Here is an 18655-nt window from a genome sequence, read left to right on the forward strand (position 1 = left end):
AAGACAATAATGTCGTTATTTAATTTGAATCAATGCTGATTCAATTTATTTCAATATCAGTGTTGATGTTTCAAAATTCAATTATAAAAACAAAGTCGAATCGGCTATAAAGCAGCTCTGCAGAAAACAGTGGTCTCATTCTCCAGCTCAATTCAGTTCAAGTTTGTTCTCATCCAATTATTTTTGCCCATGCAAAGAAGGTCAATGGGGTCGAATACATTGGTCCTCATTGACTTTCACAGTGCATTGTAAGAACACTGAATGAAATTTACTGTAAAAAAAAATGTCAGCATTTTAGGTTTAATGGATTGAACTTAAATTTAGAGTAACACAACATATTTCATTAACTGATAGAATGTTAATATACCAACCTACTGAAGATTTAAAATCTGTTTTGTACCTTTATAATACACTGAAAACCACCATAAAACAGAGGAGGTAATGAGAAAGCCACATGTAAAATCAAAGCTCATCACAAGTAGCTTTTCCACAAGCTAGGGAGATAAAAACTAATAAGTACACACAGTGTCATGCACACAAATACAAAACACTATCATGGTAAACCGCATGTCATAAAAATAATGCAATAAACATTAATTTAAAACCATAAGATGCAACATAAAACCCTAATGTACAAAAATAAAAAGTCATCGAGCATCACACAGATAATACTTGGAATGTCAATGTACGTTTTTCACTGCAAATTATCTAACCTGTTCTTTTGAAATGTCCCGTTAAATTTATATTATAGCTTTTCACAGTATATAGTAAAGGAACTTACCAAGTAACAGGTTTTTACAGCCTTTTACCATTAAAATATGATCATTTTTTGCAGTGTATGGAAAAAACATTTTCCAATTTTTCTAAAACTGAAGAGAGAAAGTCATATAATATGAGGGGTTGGAACAACATGAGGGTGAGTAAATGATGACAGAATGTTAATGTTTTGGCTTTTTAACATTCATCTGAGTATTCGCTCGCCTCATGAAATGTGCAAGGACGGGAGTTAGAGGGTAATATCTGCCTCTAGACATATATTGGCGGCGCTCCACTGCAGTTTAGATGCCCACTGGGGATTGTGGGTACCCTTCCTGAGTCCTGCTGTGTCTGTCCTGTCTTTTGGGTCTTTATAATTGCTCCAGCTAATGCCAGCGCTGAGGCACATGAGTGAATGCTGTTGGATTTTGATAAGAACAGTGCCTTGGCGGATTTTTCTCTAAGAAGGTTTGCTATTCCCCTGATACAAGCGATTCAGCCCAGTTTTGGTGCATCTGTTCCCATTGCACGCAAGCGTAGTTCGAATGTTAACTCATGGCATTCGACGGCAATGCCGCCTGAAGCGTTTTTGATTAGACTGTGTGCTAACTTCAGGAGGAAAGGGTCGAATTGATAATGAATCATCCCCTCACCCCCGGTTTGCTCTACTGGTTTGGACAAGAATGGCATGTTTGAGGAACCTTTGTGGCAGACAACGGCAATGTGTCAATCAGGATTATCCTGTGGAATAGTCTATAGGCACTATGGGGAGGTTTACACAGTGGAGCATGTCAGAGGAACGCTCTCTCTTTCTATTTCCCGTTTTCTCTCCCAACTGAGATGATGCTCTTTGCATAGTAATCCAAGTCTCAGAGGTCTCTGTGTTGCTCAGACAGTATCACCTTTGAGTGGACTAACTTCCACCCTGTCATGCAGGCACATACATGCTAAGGTATTTTACATAGACAGATATGGATTAAAACTAGAAGTTATAAGTTCCAATTGAATTGAATTAAAAACTTAATTTAAGTGACTTAAATTGATCTTTTTATTAGTTATAAAACATTCAATAGAGAAATGTATCATTTTCAACATTTATAAACTAAGATTTTGAAACAAAAAGACTAAAAATAGCAGTAATTATATGTTCCTATTTAATTTGATTTATTTTACACGTTCAGGAATTTACACTTATGGATATATATAGCAGTGGACATGGTTGTGCCCGAAATGTGTTTTTTTTAATGACCCTACAAGTTCGATTTAAACCATCAAAATTTTTAATGTTTTTAAATATTTTAAATATGAAGGAATAAAACACAAACTTGGTTAAGGTATTTATCTGACTAAATTATTTGGCAAAAAAGGCAAACTACAGCTACAGGTTTTATATGAAAGAAAATGCATGGATGAGCTCAAGCATACATTAACAACAACATAATATTTTGTTGATGTTCATAATTTCTTTGTATGACAGCCTGGCCGAAAATGATGTCCGCACAATTTGGCGTGTTTCATTGCCTTATCACAAATAAAACAGTTGACTCCCAACCACAATTACGTAATATTACAAAATCTTTAACAAATGTTTCATTTTTTTAATAAAGGATGAAGGCAGGGCATCACTTTTGGCCACTACTATGGATAAAAAACTAAAAATAGCAATAGTTAAATCAGATTTAATTTTATTTAAAAATGAATTAACATTAATTAAGAAAAAAAATGTATGAGGTTTTTGAAAGAAAGAAAGAATATCTTGAGGAAAAACATTACACAACCTGGCAGCCACAACACTAAAAGACCTGAAAATAGTGATTTCTTCTAGAAGATCTATAAAAAAAATGCTTATTTAATCACTTATTTGTTTCTTTACACTACATTCGTGCAGACAACTTTAACCAAAGCAACAAGCACCATGCCAGTTGAGCAACAAGAATATGTTAATCTCCATTATATCTGCCTGCAGACTTTTGGCACCACAGGGAAATTTGGTTTTAGCTGTGAACTGGCATCAACATTTCACAGCATATATACGAGAACTGGAAATTTATCGCTATAACTCAGCTGTCGGTGGGCTGTCAGATGCAATACATCAAGATAATAGAATGGCAGGGATCCAATTCAATCTGCCTTGCAGCATGCAGAACACTTCTGAAATTTACAGTCAAACTTCAGAAAATGTCCAAATAGAAGTTATCAAATGAATCCCTTCTTAGGGCGATTCCTTTCACAAACGCTGGCTAACACACGTCAGAACCCCATGTTACATCCGTGAGTATACCGTGAGTGTCCACGTAGAACTGCATTCTCTGAATATTTTAGGGTTGATGTCATGTGTTTACTTGAGTGGGAAAAGAATCCTTCTGAAGTTTATATCCTCCTGAACTATAAGCACAAACCTAATCTCCAGCTCTGGGTTTGCTGTTTGTTTATCCGCACATCACCAGATTTAAATCTCAGCATCTCTTGCTCTGTTGCACAGTTTACCCTGGGTGTCAGCACTCTGTTATTGTTGAAAGTTCTCTCTCTGCAAGACAAGGACAAAACAACAGCGCTAGGGATGGAAAGGAAGAATTCATCAGTTCCAGACAGAGCCTGTTTCCCAGAATAAACTCAACAATTGACAGCCATGTCGAGAGAGGAATAGTTCATCTTATTCTCTGTAGGTCTCAAATGACTGTAGACATTCAACCTGTAACTATTTTCACTTGAAATGCAGAGTAAGCAGTTCTCCTCAGAGATAAAGGTTTACATTTGCAATAAATTCTCTGCTTGTGTTTGTTCTCAGAACAGGTCCGGTGGGTTTTGAATGCTTCTTTTCATGTGATCTTGTAATGAGATATTTGTGCTTGAGATATTGAATTGAGCCCTGCTGTATTTTATTGTAATGAGTTCTTTAATTGGATTTCTAGAGGCTTTGTATAGTGACACCTGCAGAGACTCGCATTTCTCAAAAGGTCCCTGGTCAAGGCCCATGCAGTGAATTGTTCAGTCTTACATCACATATTCAGAGCGATCTTCGCAGGAGTCAGACTTAAATGAAAGCCCACGCTGGTGTAAACATCCCCAATAGCGAGAAATGTGAAGCACATCTACAGCATTTCTCAGCTTTGAATCTGGGTTGTTAAGAAATATCAAGCAGTGACAGCTGTGTCCTGCAGTGAGAAATGCTGCTATACTTCTCAAATACATACACACACACACACACACACACACACTATATATATATATATATGTGTGTGTATATATATATAACTAGTTATATATATATAACACACATATATTTACAAACTTTTATGATTAATGCGATTAATAGGCTAGTGAACAAAAAACTTACAGCACATTCAATATACACCTTGCGTTATGTATGAATGAGTGTTTCTTCAACTTTTGTCACTTTAATGTCATAGGGATTGATTTTTGTTGAATTTTTTGGCTATGTAAGCTATAGATTTATTTCATTTTTTTCAAACTTTCTTTCTTAAACTATGAAAATTCAAACTAAACAAAGAGTGAAATAAACACAAACTAATAATTGAGATTTTAAAGAAAAGAATTACATGAAATGTGATGTGTGAAGAAGAAAAAAAATCGAGTTAGGCCCTAAATATCAGAATTCAATACAATATTTTATTTTGCATAATTTCCAATCAAGCTGTGATTTCGTCAAATTATTTAAAAACATGATCTTTTTTTACTGTGTGTATTTAGATCATGATTTAGATAGAATAAAATAACCTACAAAACCTGCAAGACAAAAATGACCACAACATAAAGTTATCAAACATCAATTTTTTATGATATGGAAATGTTCATAGCTAGAGAACATGTGATTTCATCTTAAGGTCATTGTGACAATAATTCAAACCTGTGTATAAATTCTTTACGTCGAAAAATGTTTGTGTTATTTTGTCAACTCATTGAACAGCCAAGAAACGCGTTTCCATGGTTACGTTGCCATGTGACGAATCCTCATGAAGATGCGAGTTTAATTAGCTTTTATTTGTAACACCTGGGGAAAGCAGCGGATCAAAATTAAGCCAAATGTTTTACCTAACCACATGTCGATTGGTCATGAATATCGACATGCACGTATAAAGGGGTTAGAGAGACAGTCACAGTCAAAATACTGTGATCCATTTAACGTTACTGAGATTTTATTGGTTCTTTAAGAGTTTGAAGCGGTGGCAAAAGGTTGGTTTCGACCGGTTTAGTTTTTAATGTCTTTGATATAAAAAGTTGTTTAGAATTTGAAGTGTTGAATTGACTCTTCTTTTCAGAAGTGATCAAAATGGCTTCCCGTAGCTTCGCTCCTCTTTCCAGTCGTCAGGAGAACGCGATAGGCATGGGACGAGCGGATGGCCTGCGCGCTCACAAGCCCGGCCAAAGGCTTGTACTCGGTGTTTTGACAGAGAATGATCAGCATAATCGAGTATTTGGCCAGGTTAGTGTCAAGGGTTTACATTTACTTACTCCAGAAGTGCAAGAAAGTGACGTTGGTTCTGTTTTTAAGATCTCATCCAAATATGAGTCAGCTCTTCATGCTGCACCTGCTCGTGACGTTAACACAAACAGTGCTACACTTGGTGACGATGTGCCTGAGTCAGCTGAACGATCCACCTCGTTCTTGATGCCTTCAGAGCTTCTCCTAGTAGATGATGTTATCCAAGATCTTGGCTCAGGTATGCTGCAAGATGACAGTCTAGAAAAGTGTGAATATCACGATTATGAAACTGTTTATTGTTTTTAATGTATATTTTGCATAGTCCCTTTAATGCAGTGACCACTTTGCAGTCACAGCTATAATAGTATATCATGCAATATTTATAACACTGAACCCAAGAGATGTTTTTTTTACTGTTGCTTCCAATGCAGATCCTTATGGATATGGCTAAACTATACTCCCTCAATATTTAGGGTCTTGCATGGATGCTTCTATGTGTTCATTGTCTGAGGAGGAGACCGCTTCATCTGAGGATGTCTTGTGTGTTCCTGAGTATGCTGAGGACATCCACAGATACCTGCGTGAATGCGAAGTTTGTATATTTACTTTTATCTGTGACTGGTTGCATAAACCGTTTAGAGTAGTCTTAAGTTAGTCTCCTAAATTTTCTCGAAACTGGTCCTAACTTTAAAGTTAGTTACATAAGATGGCAGATCGGTTAATTCCAATTGGAAAAGCGTGATTACCCATTGTTAACTAAGTTGGTCAAACTAGTTCTTAAAAGTCTTAACATAGTTGCTAAGTTTATACAACTGGCCCCTGTATCTGTCTAATGCACTTAATTTCTCAGGTTAAATACAGGCCGAAGCCCAGCTATATGAGAAGGCAGCCGGACATAACCAACTGTATGAGAATTATCCTTGTCGACTGGCTGGTTGAAGTTGGCGAGGAATACAAGCTGTGCTCGGAGACTCTCTACCTGGCTGTTAATTACCTGGACCGCTTCCTTTCGTGCATGTCTGTCCTGAGAGGGAAATTGCAGCTTGTGGGAACCGCTGCTGTACTCCTGGCTGCGTAAGTGATGAGCTATTATCTTTAAGTGTTCCCTAGTGGTGTAACTGCATGGCCTGTTTCTGATTAGGAAATACGAGGAGGTGTATCCTCCAGAAGTGGATGAGTTTGTGTACATCACGGATGATACCTACACGAAGAAACAGCTGCTTCGGATGGAGCAGCACTTGCTCCGAGTGCTTGCTTTTGACATGACTGTACCCACAGTGCACCAGTTTTTGATGCAGTACACTCTGGAGGAGCAGATCTGTGCCAGGACTGTCAACCTTGCTTTGGTGAGGAGGGGAGGGGGGTATCTATGTAGGGTTTTTTTTTCCTTCCTAAATTGGATATTGATTTTTCTTTTCTCCCTGCCCCATAGTATCTTTCAGAGTTGAGCCTGCTTGAAGTGGATCCCTTTGTGCAGTATCTACCTTCCAAGACCGCTGCAGCTGCATATTGTCTGGCCAACTACACTCTAAATGGGGCTCTGTGGGTGAGTCTAACCTTTTTAATGGTTACCCTGATTTATTCAGACAAACTAATTAAGAGTCTTCATGCTTAAACCACTATAGGTGATTTCTTTATTAACCCCAAAATGACTCCAATTGTGTGCAATATGTCTTATCTAATAATGTCTTGTTTCTGACAGCCTGAGAACTTGTATTCCTTCACTGGTTACTCACTGGGAGTGATCAGCCCATGTCTGAAGGAGCTTCATAAGCTCCATCTAGGGGCTGCAAGTCGCCCTCAACAGGCTATCCAAGAGAAGTACAAGAGCTCAAAGTGAGTGGGCATTTGTAAACACGGCTGTCTTCATTTTTGACCTAGCCCTAATGACTAATCCTGTCTTTCAGAAATTGTGGCGTGTCCCTTATTGAGCCCGTGGAGTCTCTGCCTCTCCCTTGATGTTTTGGTGACCACATGAATTCCTTGGCCCACAAATGAACTGCAGCGCTTAAGTCTCTTGTAAATATTGAATGAAATAGATTTTTAAATGTTTTTTTAATACTTTTTTAACGTGATTTTTATCATAGGTCGCTTAATACTATAATGTAATCAAAGTTGTGACTTGTTTCTCTGTAAATCCAACATTATGTTGGTCTGAAGGCTGTATGCTCCCATTTCTGTAAAGATTTGAGATGAACGAATGGTTTTGTACCACTTTGTCTACCTTTCCTCACTTAGGATCTCTTTACTGGTATACTATGTGTTTTACTTGTATACTACATGCAATATCATGTACTCCATACTGTATTTCAATAAACAAAACAAGTTGCAGTGCTGCTTCCATGTAGTCTTTTGACCAGTGTGGTACACTTAAAATTGCTTGTAAGACACAATGTTTAGCCAAAATTAAGTTTTAGTAATGTATGACATCCACCTTCAGCCGAAAATTGATCTATTTGCCATGTGCTGGTTTTTGGCAAAAAAAGGAAATGGTGACATTAGCAGCACGTTAGGTCACATACTGTCATGGCTCCATAGTTCAGTTTAAGCTAGAAAGTGCACAAGTTCATTTTGAAGACTTGTTCAGTTCTAGCAAGGCAGTACAATAGCCTTTTTGACTGGTTAAGTTTTATAGAAGATGGAGGAAAAGCTCTACCTTTTCCAGAAAGTAGTGATGGCAGTGCATCAGTAAGGCCATAGTAAAAAAAAAAAATTAAGACTGGGGGTGGAAGCAGTGAGGGTGACGACAGAGATTGTAAGTCAGGCTTTTGGGTACATTATCCTACACCAGTTTGCAGGATGTGATCATACAACCAGAGGTCAGGAAAGATGCCACTGCCTAATTGGCTTCATTACACTGGCAAGGACACTCCAAAAATGATAGTCAAAACCAAGTTGTGTGGGTACACAGTCTTAATTTTCACTTGTGCTACAATCATTGATTTGTAATTCCAAGAAAGAAATTGTTTTCCTGCTTTTTGAAACACTAACCCTCTGGGCTTCTTCGTATTATAGTCACACTTAGCTTCCTCCCGCCTGAAAACGGGCGAAGCCTTAATCTTACTTTACTTTTTCCCAGGATAACCAATCAAATATATTTTTGTTCTATAATGTTTTCTGATTATTATTTAGAATTTTTGGAATTTTTTATGATATTTTGCATTAATTATATAATTTTTATGAGCTATTTTTTCCATTAGAATTAATATATTATTTTTTTTTTTTTTTTTTTTTTTTTTTTTTCAATAAATGCAACATTTCACATCAAAATAGAGTGCAGGCCTAAAAAAAAAAAAATTTCCACTGAGAAGAGCGCCACCTAGTGGCTTCAAAATGTATTAATTTGGGTCATGTCCTATAACCGCCTATAGGCGGCCTATAGCTTTTTTATTTATTTATTTGATTTATTCCCATTCGGAAAGAAAAAAAATTATTACTAAGCAACCACTGAATGGAACAACACAAATTATATATCATTTTAAAGCTTAGGGTCTCAGCTTTTTAATGCATCTAATTACATTTATTAACTCCTAACGAGTGCTGAGTAATCCCTCTAAAACCGAGTGTACTGCCAGCAGGCGCCACCTAGCTGCGAAAATATTATTTACCATATTTTTAAAAAATCTTGCCTTGATTAACACAAAGTTGATGTCATTTGAAAGCTTAGAGTCTGAACTTTACAGTGAATGTATCCACTTTGAAAAACTCTTAAGTATTGCTGAGTTATTTGCTGATAAATAGAATTTCTTTTTTTTCATAATCTATAAAATAATGTACTGCAATGTGTCAAAAACATCATACAGCTCATGAAACATTCTCAGATAATTGAAAATGGCACTTCATTTTTTACAGCATATTATTACAATTAAAATGAGCCCAAAATTAACATAATCTATTGCTTTTATGACAAGATATTCTTCATGAAGAAAAAATTGCCCATGAGGGGGTGTCAAAGACTGTACAAAAAGGCTATCTCTTTTCCAAATGCTGTAACTTTTGATTCCTTTGTCCAAAAATTATTATTTTTTTATCCAGATGCAGCTAACATGTAGGGGGACTTCACTAAAAAAGAATTTTCCTCCTACCTTATTTCCTTCCTGAGTTATTCCATGACAAATAAGAAAGATATGCAAAATCATAATAAAAATTATATATATATATATTGTCTTTTATCCGCTGTTCCTTGGCAGGACAATGTCCAAATGTAATGTAATTTATATTTTCAAAAAATGTAAAAAGAGTTCTTTCAAACGATACCTACCTTTTGACTCTCCTTGCTATAGTTTTGGAGTTATTATGATTATATCATTTTTATATAGTTTGGGGCAAAATTTGCTGTTTCAGTCTTACCAGTTCATTTCTCTCTGTGTGTGTGTGTGTTTGTGTGTGTAGGTGTGTGTGTGTGGGGGGGGAGGGTGTCTTATTTGCACTCTTGATGTTCTAGAGTGTCACCCCTTCATTGCTGAACACTTTTTTTCAGCACAGTGGCTGAGCTGTAGCTTGTACCACCAAAAGTTTCTCTGAGTTTTCCTATTTTTTCGTATTTCCCATTCATTTCCTATGTCGCCCGTTTTCGGGCGGGAGGAAGCTAAGTGTGACTTTTTTTTTTACGACCCTTTAACATATCAGAATCATCTCCTTGATTTTTGTGTGTGTTCATATAGGTAATAAAACAAAAGTCACCAAGTTTCACCCCCATCCGATGAAGCAAAAAAATTAAACAATTCGAAACGTTCAAGTTTTCGCCCGTTTTCGGGCGAAGAAGCCCAGAGGGCTAAGACATGTTTTCATTATCCAGGCAGGGAAATTGTATTAAGTTTTTGACTTTCTTTTTTCACTTGTGAGTTCCAATGAAATATAGTAGCACAAGATGAAATGGAATGTTAACGTTTTTTTTTTTTTTTACTTTTCAGATTGTGAAAATGCATTTGTGTGAAATGTGTTTGAAATTTCAGACAATTTGCTAAAAATAATTAACCATAAAAGGACAAAGTCAGTTCTAAATGACGGCACTTAAAAAAAGGGTCAAAGATCACATGTAGAAAACAAATTTTCTATCTGTGATTTTAGTCCCGTATAGAGGGTTGATTTCCATGCGGCATGGTTTTATGGTAAACAACGACCTCTAGCGCTTACTGTATGAATCACGTCCTGATCCCGAAAGCAGGTTTAACTCAGTTTTATCCATGCTAGTCAGTTTTTTTTTTTTGTTTTTTTTTTTTATCATTCCATCGTTTTTTAATAATTTATCTTATTTATGCCTGTAGGCCTGCTTAACTTTAGAACGCTAAAATCTTTTTGGGTAGGCTATATAGAGAAGAACAAGTTTCGCCTTGAGGTATTCACTTTATTCTTTCAGGTGTTTTTAAGTAGGCCTATTACACAGAACAAAAACATTTCCACGCCTTGGAGTGCTATAGTGACCAGAAGCGCTAAGAACATTGTTTTAGTTGTTTCACCCGTATTCTGGTCGAACCTGCTGGGTCACAAAAGCTGGTTAGTATGCTATTAAGTGTACGTTCGGGCAGCCCGACTGTCACGCTTTTCCTAAGTAGCTATATTTCGTAGACAACTTTAATAGTAGCCTAACTATTTTTAGTTTTCAACCGCAAAGTCACAACACAGTCATTTCTCTAAAGTGTCCTGGCATTGGAATGGAGTCATCAGATCCGGCTAGGGTTGCCAACTCTCTGAAATGAAAATAAGGAACGGGGTGACACGCCCCCGTGACACGCCCCCGGACACGCCCCCCAAGGAATAATTTAAAAAAAAACTCCTGAAATGATGACTTCTGGTGAATATTGTGGAAACTAATTGATATATTTAGATAAATATATTTAATACATTGTAGCATATTATAATACAACTTATAGGCCTATAGAATAGCAAAGTAGGCCTAATCAATATACAAGACTGAACCACATAAGTTAGATGTGAAATATAAAGCCTATCATGATCATTTTGCCAACAATGAACCATGGATTTGTTTAGTTTATAATACATTTTATTTTTAACTTAAACAAATACAACATCTAACATTCAAAACTTCTGTAGCCTTGTGCAAACTTATTCAATAGAATTAGACTTCTAGAATGTTCTTTCCAGTGCAAAAAAATATATTTTTAATTTAATTAGACAACATTTTAAGGAGGTGTAGTGCAAATATATTTATATAATTATACTTCCATTATAGTTAACTTTCTTTCCAGTGCAAAACAATAATATAAAAACATAAATAAAAAAAGCTAATAAAGAAAAACTAAAATATTGCACTCAAATACTGCATTCAAGCAATACAACACCTGTATGTATGCACATGGAAAATCTCACAGAAATAAATAAACCTCCAGACTAAGCACATTGTGCAGCTATTTTTTCCATGTGTACTTTTTTGATTTCTTTACAATGTTAGGCTAAACTTGTAATATCTCTTTTAATATAATCACTTTCTTGTGAACTAATTTGAGTCTTAAAATTACATAGCCTACCATATCAGCTGGAGACGTCTGACGGACAAGGAACCGTGACATCGCTCGGCCGTGTATTCATTGTCCCTCACGCATTCCAGCCACGGGTAGTCATTTTCCCATTCAATTCTATATTTTTGTGCTCTTTTCTTTTTGGCCGGCTGCTCGGAGGAAGTCATTTTTACATTTCCCGCTGTTGTCACTTGTCGTCATCGTTGCTACGATACGTGACTCACAATGACTGAAACGACCAATTAAAAGGGCATTCTCTGATGATGTTCCAAGATGTTAAAAACGCTACGCTGATCATAGACAATCCAGGGGAGAAATTAGTAGCCTATCTACCGCACCGTCGGGGTTTTTTTTCACTGCACTGAATTGATTCTCAAAAATACGGAACAAAGTGCGTTCCGTATCAGTTCAATACGGAACAAGACTTTTATGTGTCAAATACGGAACGATTCCGTATTATACGGAACGGTTGGCAACCCTAGATCCGGCTGATATTCGTACCATTCGCGAGAGCTATGCGAAAGCTCTGCAGTGTCTGAACACAGGGCTTCGGTATGATGATGCTGGGAATAAGGAGCAAGCTCTTCTTCAGTACAGACTGGGCAGGCGGTATCTTCTCAGAGGGCTAGAGGTGAACACACAGGGCGAGCGTTGCGTCGGACGCGACTGGGACGTCGCGCGACAGACGCAGCTGAGGATGAACAAGACTCTGAGCACTATCACCTCTCGTCTAGGGGTGCTAGAATCCACTGCGACCCCGGGTCATTGCCTTTACCCGACCCTTCCTGTCCTCCAGGACCCCCAGCCACATCTCTCAGCTTCAGGAGGGGCCCCTGCTCGCCCTGCCTCCCCTATGGTGGGCTTCACTGTACCCATTGAGCTTCCACCAGCCTACACTCCACAACCAACAGATGGGCACCTGTCACTCTCTCATGGAGGCAACAGGCCATTTCAAGCTGCTCAGCCCCAGCGTCAGGCATTCGCCCCAGTCAATCTCAGAGAGGTTGGCATGGAGATTATGTTCTTGCCCAGTGGGGTGCAGATGTTCTTCGTGTCTGCTGAGGGTCATGTAAGCGCTCCTTCTTATCCAGGATACCTAAGAATAATAATTTACAGCAGCCAAAACTCTGACAGGAGTGCTGGCTATGCCCCAGCCTACCTACAGGTAAATATTGTGTTTGGACAATATTTCTATATTCATTTGTATGTATAATTATTTTATTTTTTTTGTCTTATTCTCCAGCTGTGTTATTGTTTATACTAAAACTATTAGTACAATTTGTCTAACACTTTACAATAAGGTAACTGTTCGTATACAGCATTTATTAATCTTTGTTAATGTTAATTTCAACATTTACTAATACTTTATTAAAATCTTGTTAACATTAGTTAATGCACTGTGAACTAACATGAACAAACAATGAGTAACTGTATTTTTATTAACTAACGTTAACAAAGATGAACAAATACAGTAACAAATGGATTGCTCATTGTTAGTTCATGTCAGTTAATACATTAACTAATGTTAACTAATAAACCTTTTTGTAAAGTGTTACCAAAACCTGTTTTAAAAAATCTGAAATAAAAGAAAATATAAATATTAAATGAAAAACCTAAACAACTTAAAAAAAAGAAAAGAAAAACGAATAAAAATGACAAAATCACATAACAAAATTAATAAATCTAAATTTAAAATGAAAACTGGAAATATACAAATAAAACAAAATATTCTAAATATAATAATTGTGACTTGTTCCTTGTTTTAAGCAGAAAATGCTTTGAATTCTTTTTTGATTTATGCTTAAAATAAAATAAAAAGCAGTACAAAAACAAACTTATTAACTTAAGTCTAATCTTATGCAAAAAAAGATTGTAACTTTTTTAAAGGATGTTTATATATTTTTTACTGGCATACAAGACAAAAATATTGATTAAGAATTTTTTTTTTTTTGTGTGTATGAATTGTGTATATATTTTTATATATATATACATTTTTGAAACTAGCATCACATTATATATTATCCAGCCTGTATTTTTGCTGTTAGCAAACCATTCACCACCTTGACAAGAACTGTATTCACCTTGCACACAAGAGAGGTCTTGTGATGACCACATGAAATTGGGCGTTTCTTTATTTATTTATTAAGAATTACGTCTATGTAGAGTTTGGTTATTGTTGAACATAAGCTCATGGCTGACAGCAAAATAACTAAAATTACTGTCATGCTCATCATGCTATAACAATTACAAGCACATAGCACATTCTTCTTGTGTGGGAGAGCAGAGAGAGAAGTAGAAGCCTTGTGTTTTATTAAGAGAAGGATTGAGATTAATTTAGAATAGACAATTCAATATGTAGTATTTGTGACCACTTTTAAACTCAGGGTAGTTTTACTTTCAGTTGTTTTTTTTATAGTCACTCAAATCTGACATGGTTTAAAAATGATTCACATTCAGATGTCAAAAGGGTGGTTTCACTGCTCCACCTCTTCTTTCAAACCCGCAAAAGCCAGCCCAACCAGACTCTGTGGTGGTTATATCAAGCTTATGCAGTGCTAGAAACAGTCTTGTTACAGATGAAGCCAGGGCTCTTTGTACAGAGTCAGTCTGCACGCTGTTTCAGCAAATAGAAATCTCATTGAATAGCTGACTGTCGGCTCTGTGCGGTATTGGCAGATTTCCAGTTTGAGGGCTGATAGCTGTCCAGTGCTCCCATTGCTCTGGGGCTTGATGTAGGACACGTGCAGTCCACGCTCTAACATAACTGCTGCCCTGTGTCCCACAGTGGTCTTTTGTCCCACTTTAGCTGTCCAGAACAAAGGGTGGCATTCTGAAAGGTCACACAGCGCAGCCAAAAATATGCAATAAAATTCCAGTCTCATTTGACCCCAGTTTTCCCTCATATGCACAGTGACATCCAAATACACAAAATAAATCTTTATTGTAGTTTAAAGCAGGGGTTTTCAAACGTTTTGTCGCTCAGGACTTGTATTTAGTTCTTACTGTTAAAAACTATGACTGTCAATACAATAAATTAACCGTGATAAATGATTTCTGAATGATTATCACATCGACAATGAGTAATAGCATATTTTAAATGATTGTTAAACATAATTTTTTAACAACCTTATAATAAATGTTTTCCTCATATGTGACCCTGGATCACAAAACCAGTCACAAGTCGCACGGGTATATTTGTGGCAATAGCCAACAAAACATTGTACGGTTCAAAATGTTCTTTTATGCCAAAAATCATTAGGATATTAAGTAAAGATCATGATCCATGAAGATATTTTGTACATTTCCTACCTTAAATATATCAAAAATGTATTTTTGTGAGTGGATGCTGCAAAAAACAACTTTAAAGGCGGTTTTCTTAATATTTAGATTTTTTTGCACCCTCAGATTCCAGATTTTCAAATAGTTGTATCTCGGCCAAATATTATTTTTTCAAATATTATAAATATTCTCATTTATTCAGCTTTCAGATGATGTATACATCTCAATATACTAAAAATTCAGTTCTTGCAGGCTCCTGGGGGTCCCTGAACCTAAGTTTCAAATGTTTCGGTTTAAAAGATAAGGGAAAGATCATGTAAGAGACTCTTATTTTTGTGCTTGCAGGTTTGTGATTGGATCTACCCACTGTACCCTGACTCCCCAATCTTACTTAGCAACAAAGGTGTGTTCACCTTTCCTGACACCACAGCAGCAGTGCCAGGGTCCTACGTCGGGGTTGTGCTGTCCTCAGAGCTGCCTGCAGCAGACAGGGATCGGTTCCAGGAACAGCTGTCAGTGTTGGCACAGCTCAGGGTCCAGGTAATCAGTCTCAGAGAAGAAAAGTTCTGATGAAAAAAAAGACAAAAATAATTGTTTTATTGAACTCTAATAGCTGTTTCTGAAGCTATACATTTAGTTTTGCATAACTTATAATGTTGCAGTCGCATTTAACATTTCTTGGCAACATTTCAAATTCAAAATCCATTCATTTCGATAGGAATCAATGTGATCCGGAGTATTGTGTGAGGGCGAAACAAGTTCCCACAGTTTTCTCTTTGGGTTTGAGCCGGTCACACAAATTTGCTGCACTGATGAACAATAAGCTCTTGGTTTAAAAGTGACTTCTGTGTGAGTCATGCTTCATGCATTGATAATGGACAATGGACCTTTTTTTGTCCTCCAAATTTCACAGTTTATGTGAGATTTGTAACAATACAAAGCTAATTGAAGATCGGCATTTAAGTTTACTACCTCGTACTGGTTATAACTGAGGCCTTTTTATTTAAGGTAGATGAAGAACAAGGTGGTGCTACAGGAAAAGACACAAACCTGAGTGAGAAGGTTCCTCCTTCAGAAACATCTCTAACTCAATCACCAGGAGGAGAGGAGAAAACTGTTCCTGTGTGGAGTGAAAAAATGTCACAGAGCATTCTAGCAGGTCTGAACTTTACCATCAGAGTAAAGCAACCAAAACCTGGAATGTTTATAGCTATCTCATTGGATAGCAAGGGTGTTTGTTTCTTTAGCTGTATGTCGTATTATATTTTAGAAAACTGGTTGAAGGTCACACTTTTACCATGATAGGATAGTATGCACACATTGAACACCTTATTGGTACATTTTAAGACTTGCCACTAGAGGCCACTCTAATACACTCTAAAAGAAAACAAGAGATGGAGGTATTGTGATTCCCCCCCTCATAGGGAGCTCCTGGCTGGGTCGGGGGCTTGTGCGAGGAGCTGAAGCTACCGGTAAAGCGATCCAGAGAGGAGCAACTAAGCTCCGAGAAAACATCACCCCAGAGGAGACGCCAGCAGAGGTCAGCCCCAAGGTCACCAAGGGCCTAAATGCAGCCAAGCAGGCCACTGGGGGTGCTGTGAAAGTCAGCCAGGTTCTAGGTAAAACAATGGTGTAATTAGTTTGATCACGTGCTGAAATATTTAAAGCCTATTTTTTTAAGATGTACAACACATTTTGTTCTATTCACCAGTGGATGGTGTCGCTGCTGTGGCAGATAGAGTTGGGAAAGAACTCGCTCCACACGTGAAAAAACACGGTAGCAAACTCATCCCAGAATCCCTCAAGAAAAGCAAAGACGGCTGCTCCAAAATGGATGGAGCCAAGCTGGTGGCTGGAAGCAGCATACAAGGTAACCGAATAAATCGTTCAAATGTCCTGAAAGGCTTTTGAAATTGTACTTTTGTCCTGCTAAATAGTAGCTTGATTTAATATATGAAATTTGTAGGTTTTCATTTGAATTCATGTTCAAAAGCTAATTGTGTTGTAAACTGCAGGTTTATCAACTCTCTGGTCAAGTCTGGAGACAGCAGCAAAAACTATTGGCAAAAGTATAACTTCAGAGACGGTGACTACTGTGAGGCACAAGTAGGTGTTTTTTTATTTATCGCTCTTCAGGATTCAGGGTTTCTCTTCCGCTTTCCTATTATTCTTTTCCCCTGCCAATAGCCTGCTACTCTTGTTTTTTGCTATACCTATTTAAACTTCATTGCTTTGGGAAATGGTTTAATTTACTATTTCCTGTTGCTTTTTCAGATTTAGGGGTCTGGGAAACCTCTTGGACCCCCCTAGCAGAATATAAATGGTGGCGGGTAAAAACATACTACATTTTCTTTGACTAATGCCAAGTTTTAACATACCCAAAGTGCCTTATTTTCCTGAATTATTGACCATTCAGAAGTTGCTGAGAAGGTTCCTGTTCTTATTAACGGTCTGTCAGTGTGCTTTCTGAATTAAAACTGAGGTGAATGCAACATTTTGTCTTCTTACTGTGTTCTGTTCATTTTAAAATGTTTCACATTAGTAAAAAAAATGTTTTTAGAATCAATAGTCAGACAATGTTTAAAGCTCATAGACTCAGTTATAGCTCAGAATACCTCCATGTTTTGATCAGGTATGGAGACGAGGCAGGACAAGCTGCAGACACTGCAGTACAGTCTGCTGTCAATGTAGGTGTCACAGCATTTAATGTGGACAATCTGGGCATCAAGGGTGTACTGAAGAGCACAGGCAAGCAGACTGCAAAAGCAGTGGTGAAGGATGAGTCAGGAAGAGACGGAACTACGGAGAAAGAAAAGCCACCTAAGAAAGGGCAGGATGAGAAAAAATAAGGAAATATTTATTGTTATTGATTACCCTGTTCTTGTAGCATAAAATTATAATTTTGTATTGATAATGAGATTATACTGTGTAATGTTTACAGAAAGATGCACCTAGACACTTGAAATGTTCTACCTTTGGCACAGCCTTACTTACAGATAATATATTTTTATTTTCTTAAAATATTCAGAGGGTTATATTTATAGAAGGAAACAATAGCATGTAATTAGGAAGTACATTTAGCATTCAGCACTTTGCACCCTTCAGATGCACATGATTCATTAAAGTTTACTACAAAAAAAAAAATCACAGTAACCCTTATTATTTATTTTTTAGTTTTACCATAGTAACACCATGGTACTTTTGTGTATAACTGCCATAGTTGTATAGGCTGATAAAATTTTGTAGATTCTTCATGCATACCTTCTATTTGATATGAATGTACATTTGTCAAACATCAACGTTACAGTGTTGTTGTAATAGTAAAACCAAGGTAAAGGTTATTTAGGTAAGGTAAGGTAACGGCATATAGAATAGTGGCCAAAAGTAATGTCTGAAGGGGATATTTACATAATACTTTTTACAGTAATAATTACAGTAGCCATTCCCCCAAGTGTTGACTGGGCAACTTTATGCATGTGTCCAGCTTATCTTCCTTTCAACCCTCCTTAAGTTCGTCCTAAAGTTGAGCTTCATTTTAAGACCTGCATGAATTATCACTATTCAGGTTAATAATTCCCCAATGTTTTATTTTCAATGGCTTATGTTCTCATCATCATCATCACAGGGCATCATCGGGCCATTTTCTCTAAAACCTACAAAATAACTTCTTATAATATAGCTAACACCTGCCCCACAG

The 18655-nt window shown here is 37.0% G+C and overlaps 2 protein-coding genes across 3 annotated transcripts; both read left to right on the forward strand.

The window, feature by feature from the left end:
* Nucleotides 1-4826: 4826 nt before the first annotated feature.
* ccna1 (cyclin A1) lies at nt 4827-7531 on the forward strand. 2 transcript variants are annotated; one of them, XM_084400429.1, is made up of 9 exons: nt 4827-4950; nt 5037-5200; nt 5270-5438; nt 5674-5792; nt 6051-6274; nt 6342-6546; nt 6633-6746; nt 6903-7036; nt 7108-7531. In XM_084400429.1, exons 2-9 carry the CDS (start codon nt 5048-5050, stop codon nt 7157-7159), a joined length of 1170 nt encoding a protein of 389 aa, XP_084256555.1. In that variant the 5' UTR covers nt 4827-4950; nt 5037-5047; the 3' UTR covers nt 7160-7531. The 2 variants fall into 2 exon arrangements, with proteins under 2 accessions (XP_084256555.1, XP_084256556.1); XM_084400430.1 differs by having other exon boundaries at nt 4890-4950; nt 5040-5200.
* A 2808-nt stretch (nt 7532-10339) lies between these two features.
* On the forward strand, nt 10340-17933 carry sparta (spartin a; the record flags this gene model as incomplete). Its single annotated transcript, XM_084400013.1, has 8 exons — nt 10340-10367; nt 12162-12844; nt 15304-15498; nt 15967-16117; nt 16383-16577; nt 16670-16828; nt 16974-17064; nt 17591-17933. 8 exons carry the CDS (start codon nt 10340-10342, stop codon nt 17805-17807), a joined length of 1719 nt encoding a protein of 572 aa, XP_084256139.1. The 3' UTR covers nt 17808-17933.
* Nucleotides 17934-18655: the final 722 nt, after the last annotated feature.

The sequence above is a fragment of the Rutilus rutilus genome (genome assembly GCF_951802725.1).
Source record: "Rutilus rutilus genome assembly, chromosome: 25".
Taxonomy (NCBI): domain Eukaryota; kingdom Metazoa; phylum Chordata; class Actinopteri; order Cypriniformes; family Leuciscidae; genus Rutilus; species Rutilus rutilus.

Coding starts and splice junctions, on each gene's coding strand:
- ccna1 (XM_084400429.1), top strand. CDS start 5,048: ATGGCTTCCCGTAGCTTCGCTCCTCTTTCCAGTCGTCAGGAGAACGCG. Junction 5,439..5,673: donor TATCCAAGATCTTGGCTCAG/GTATGCTGCAAG, acceptor CTCAATATTTAG/GGTCTTGCATGGATGCTTCT. Junction 5,793..6,050: donor GATACCTGCGTGAATGCGAA/GTTTGTATATTT, acceptor TTAATTTCTCAG/GTTAAATACAGGCCGAAGCC.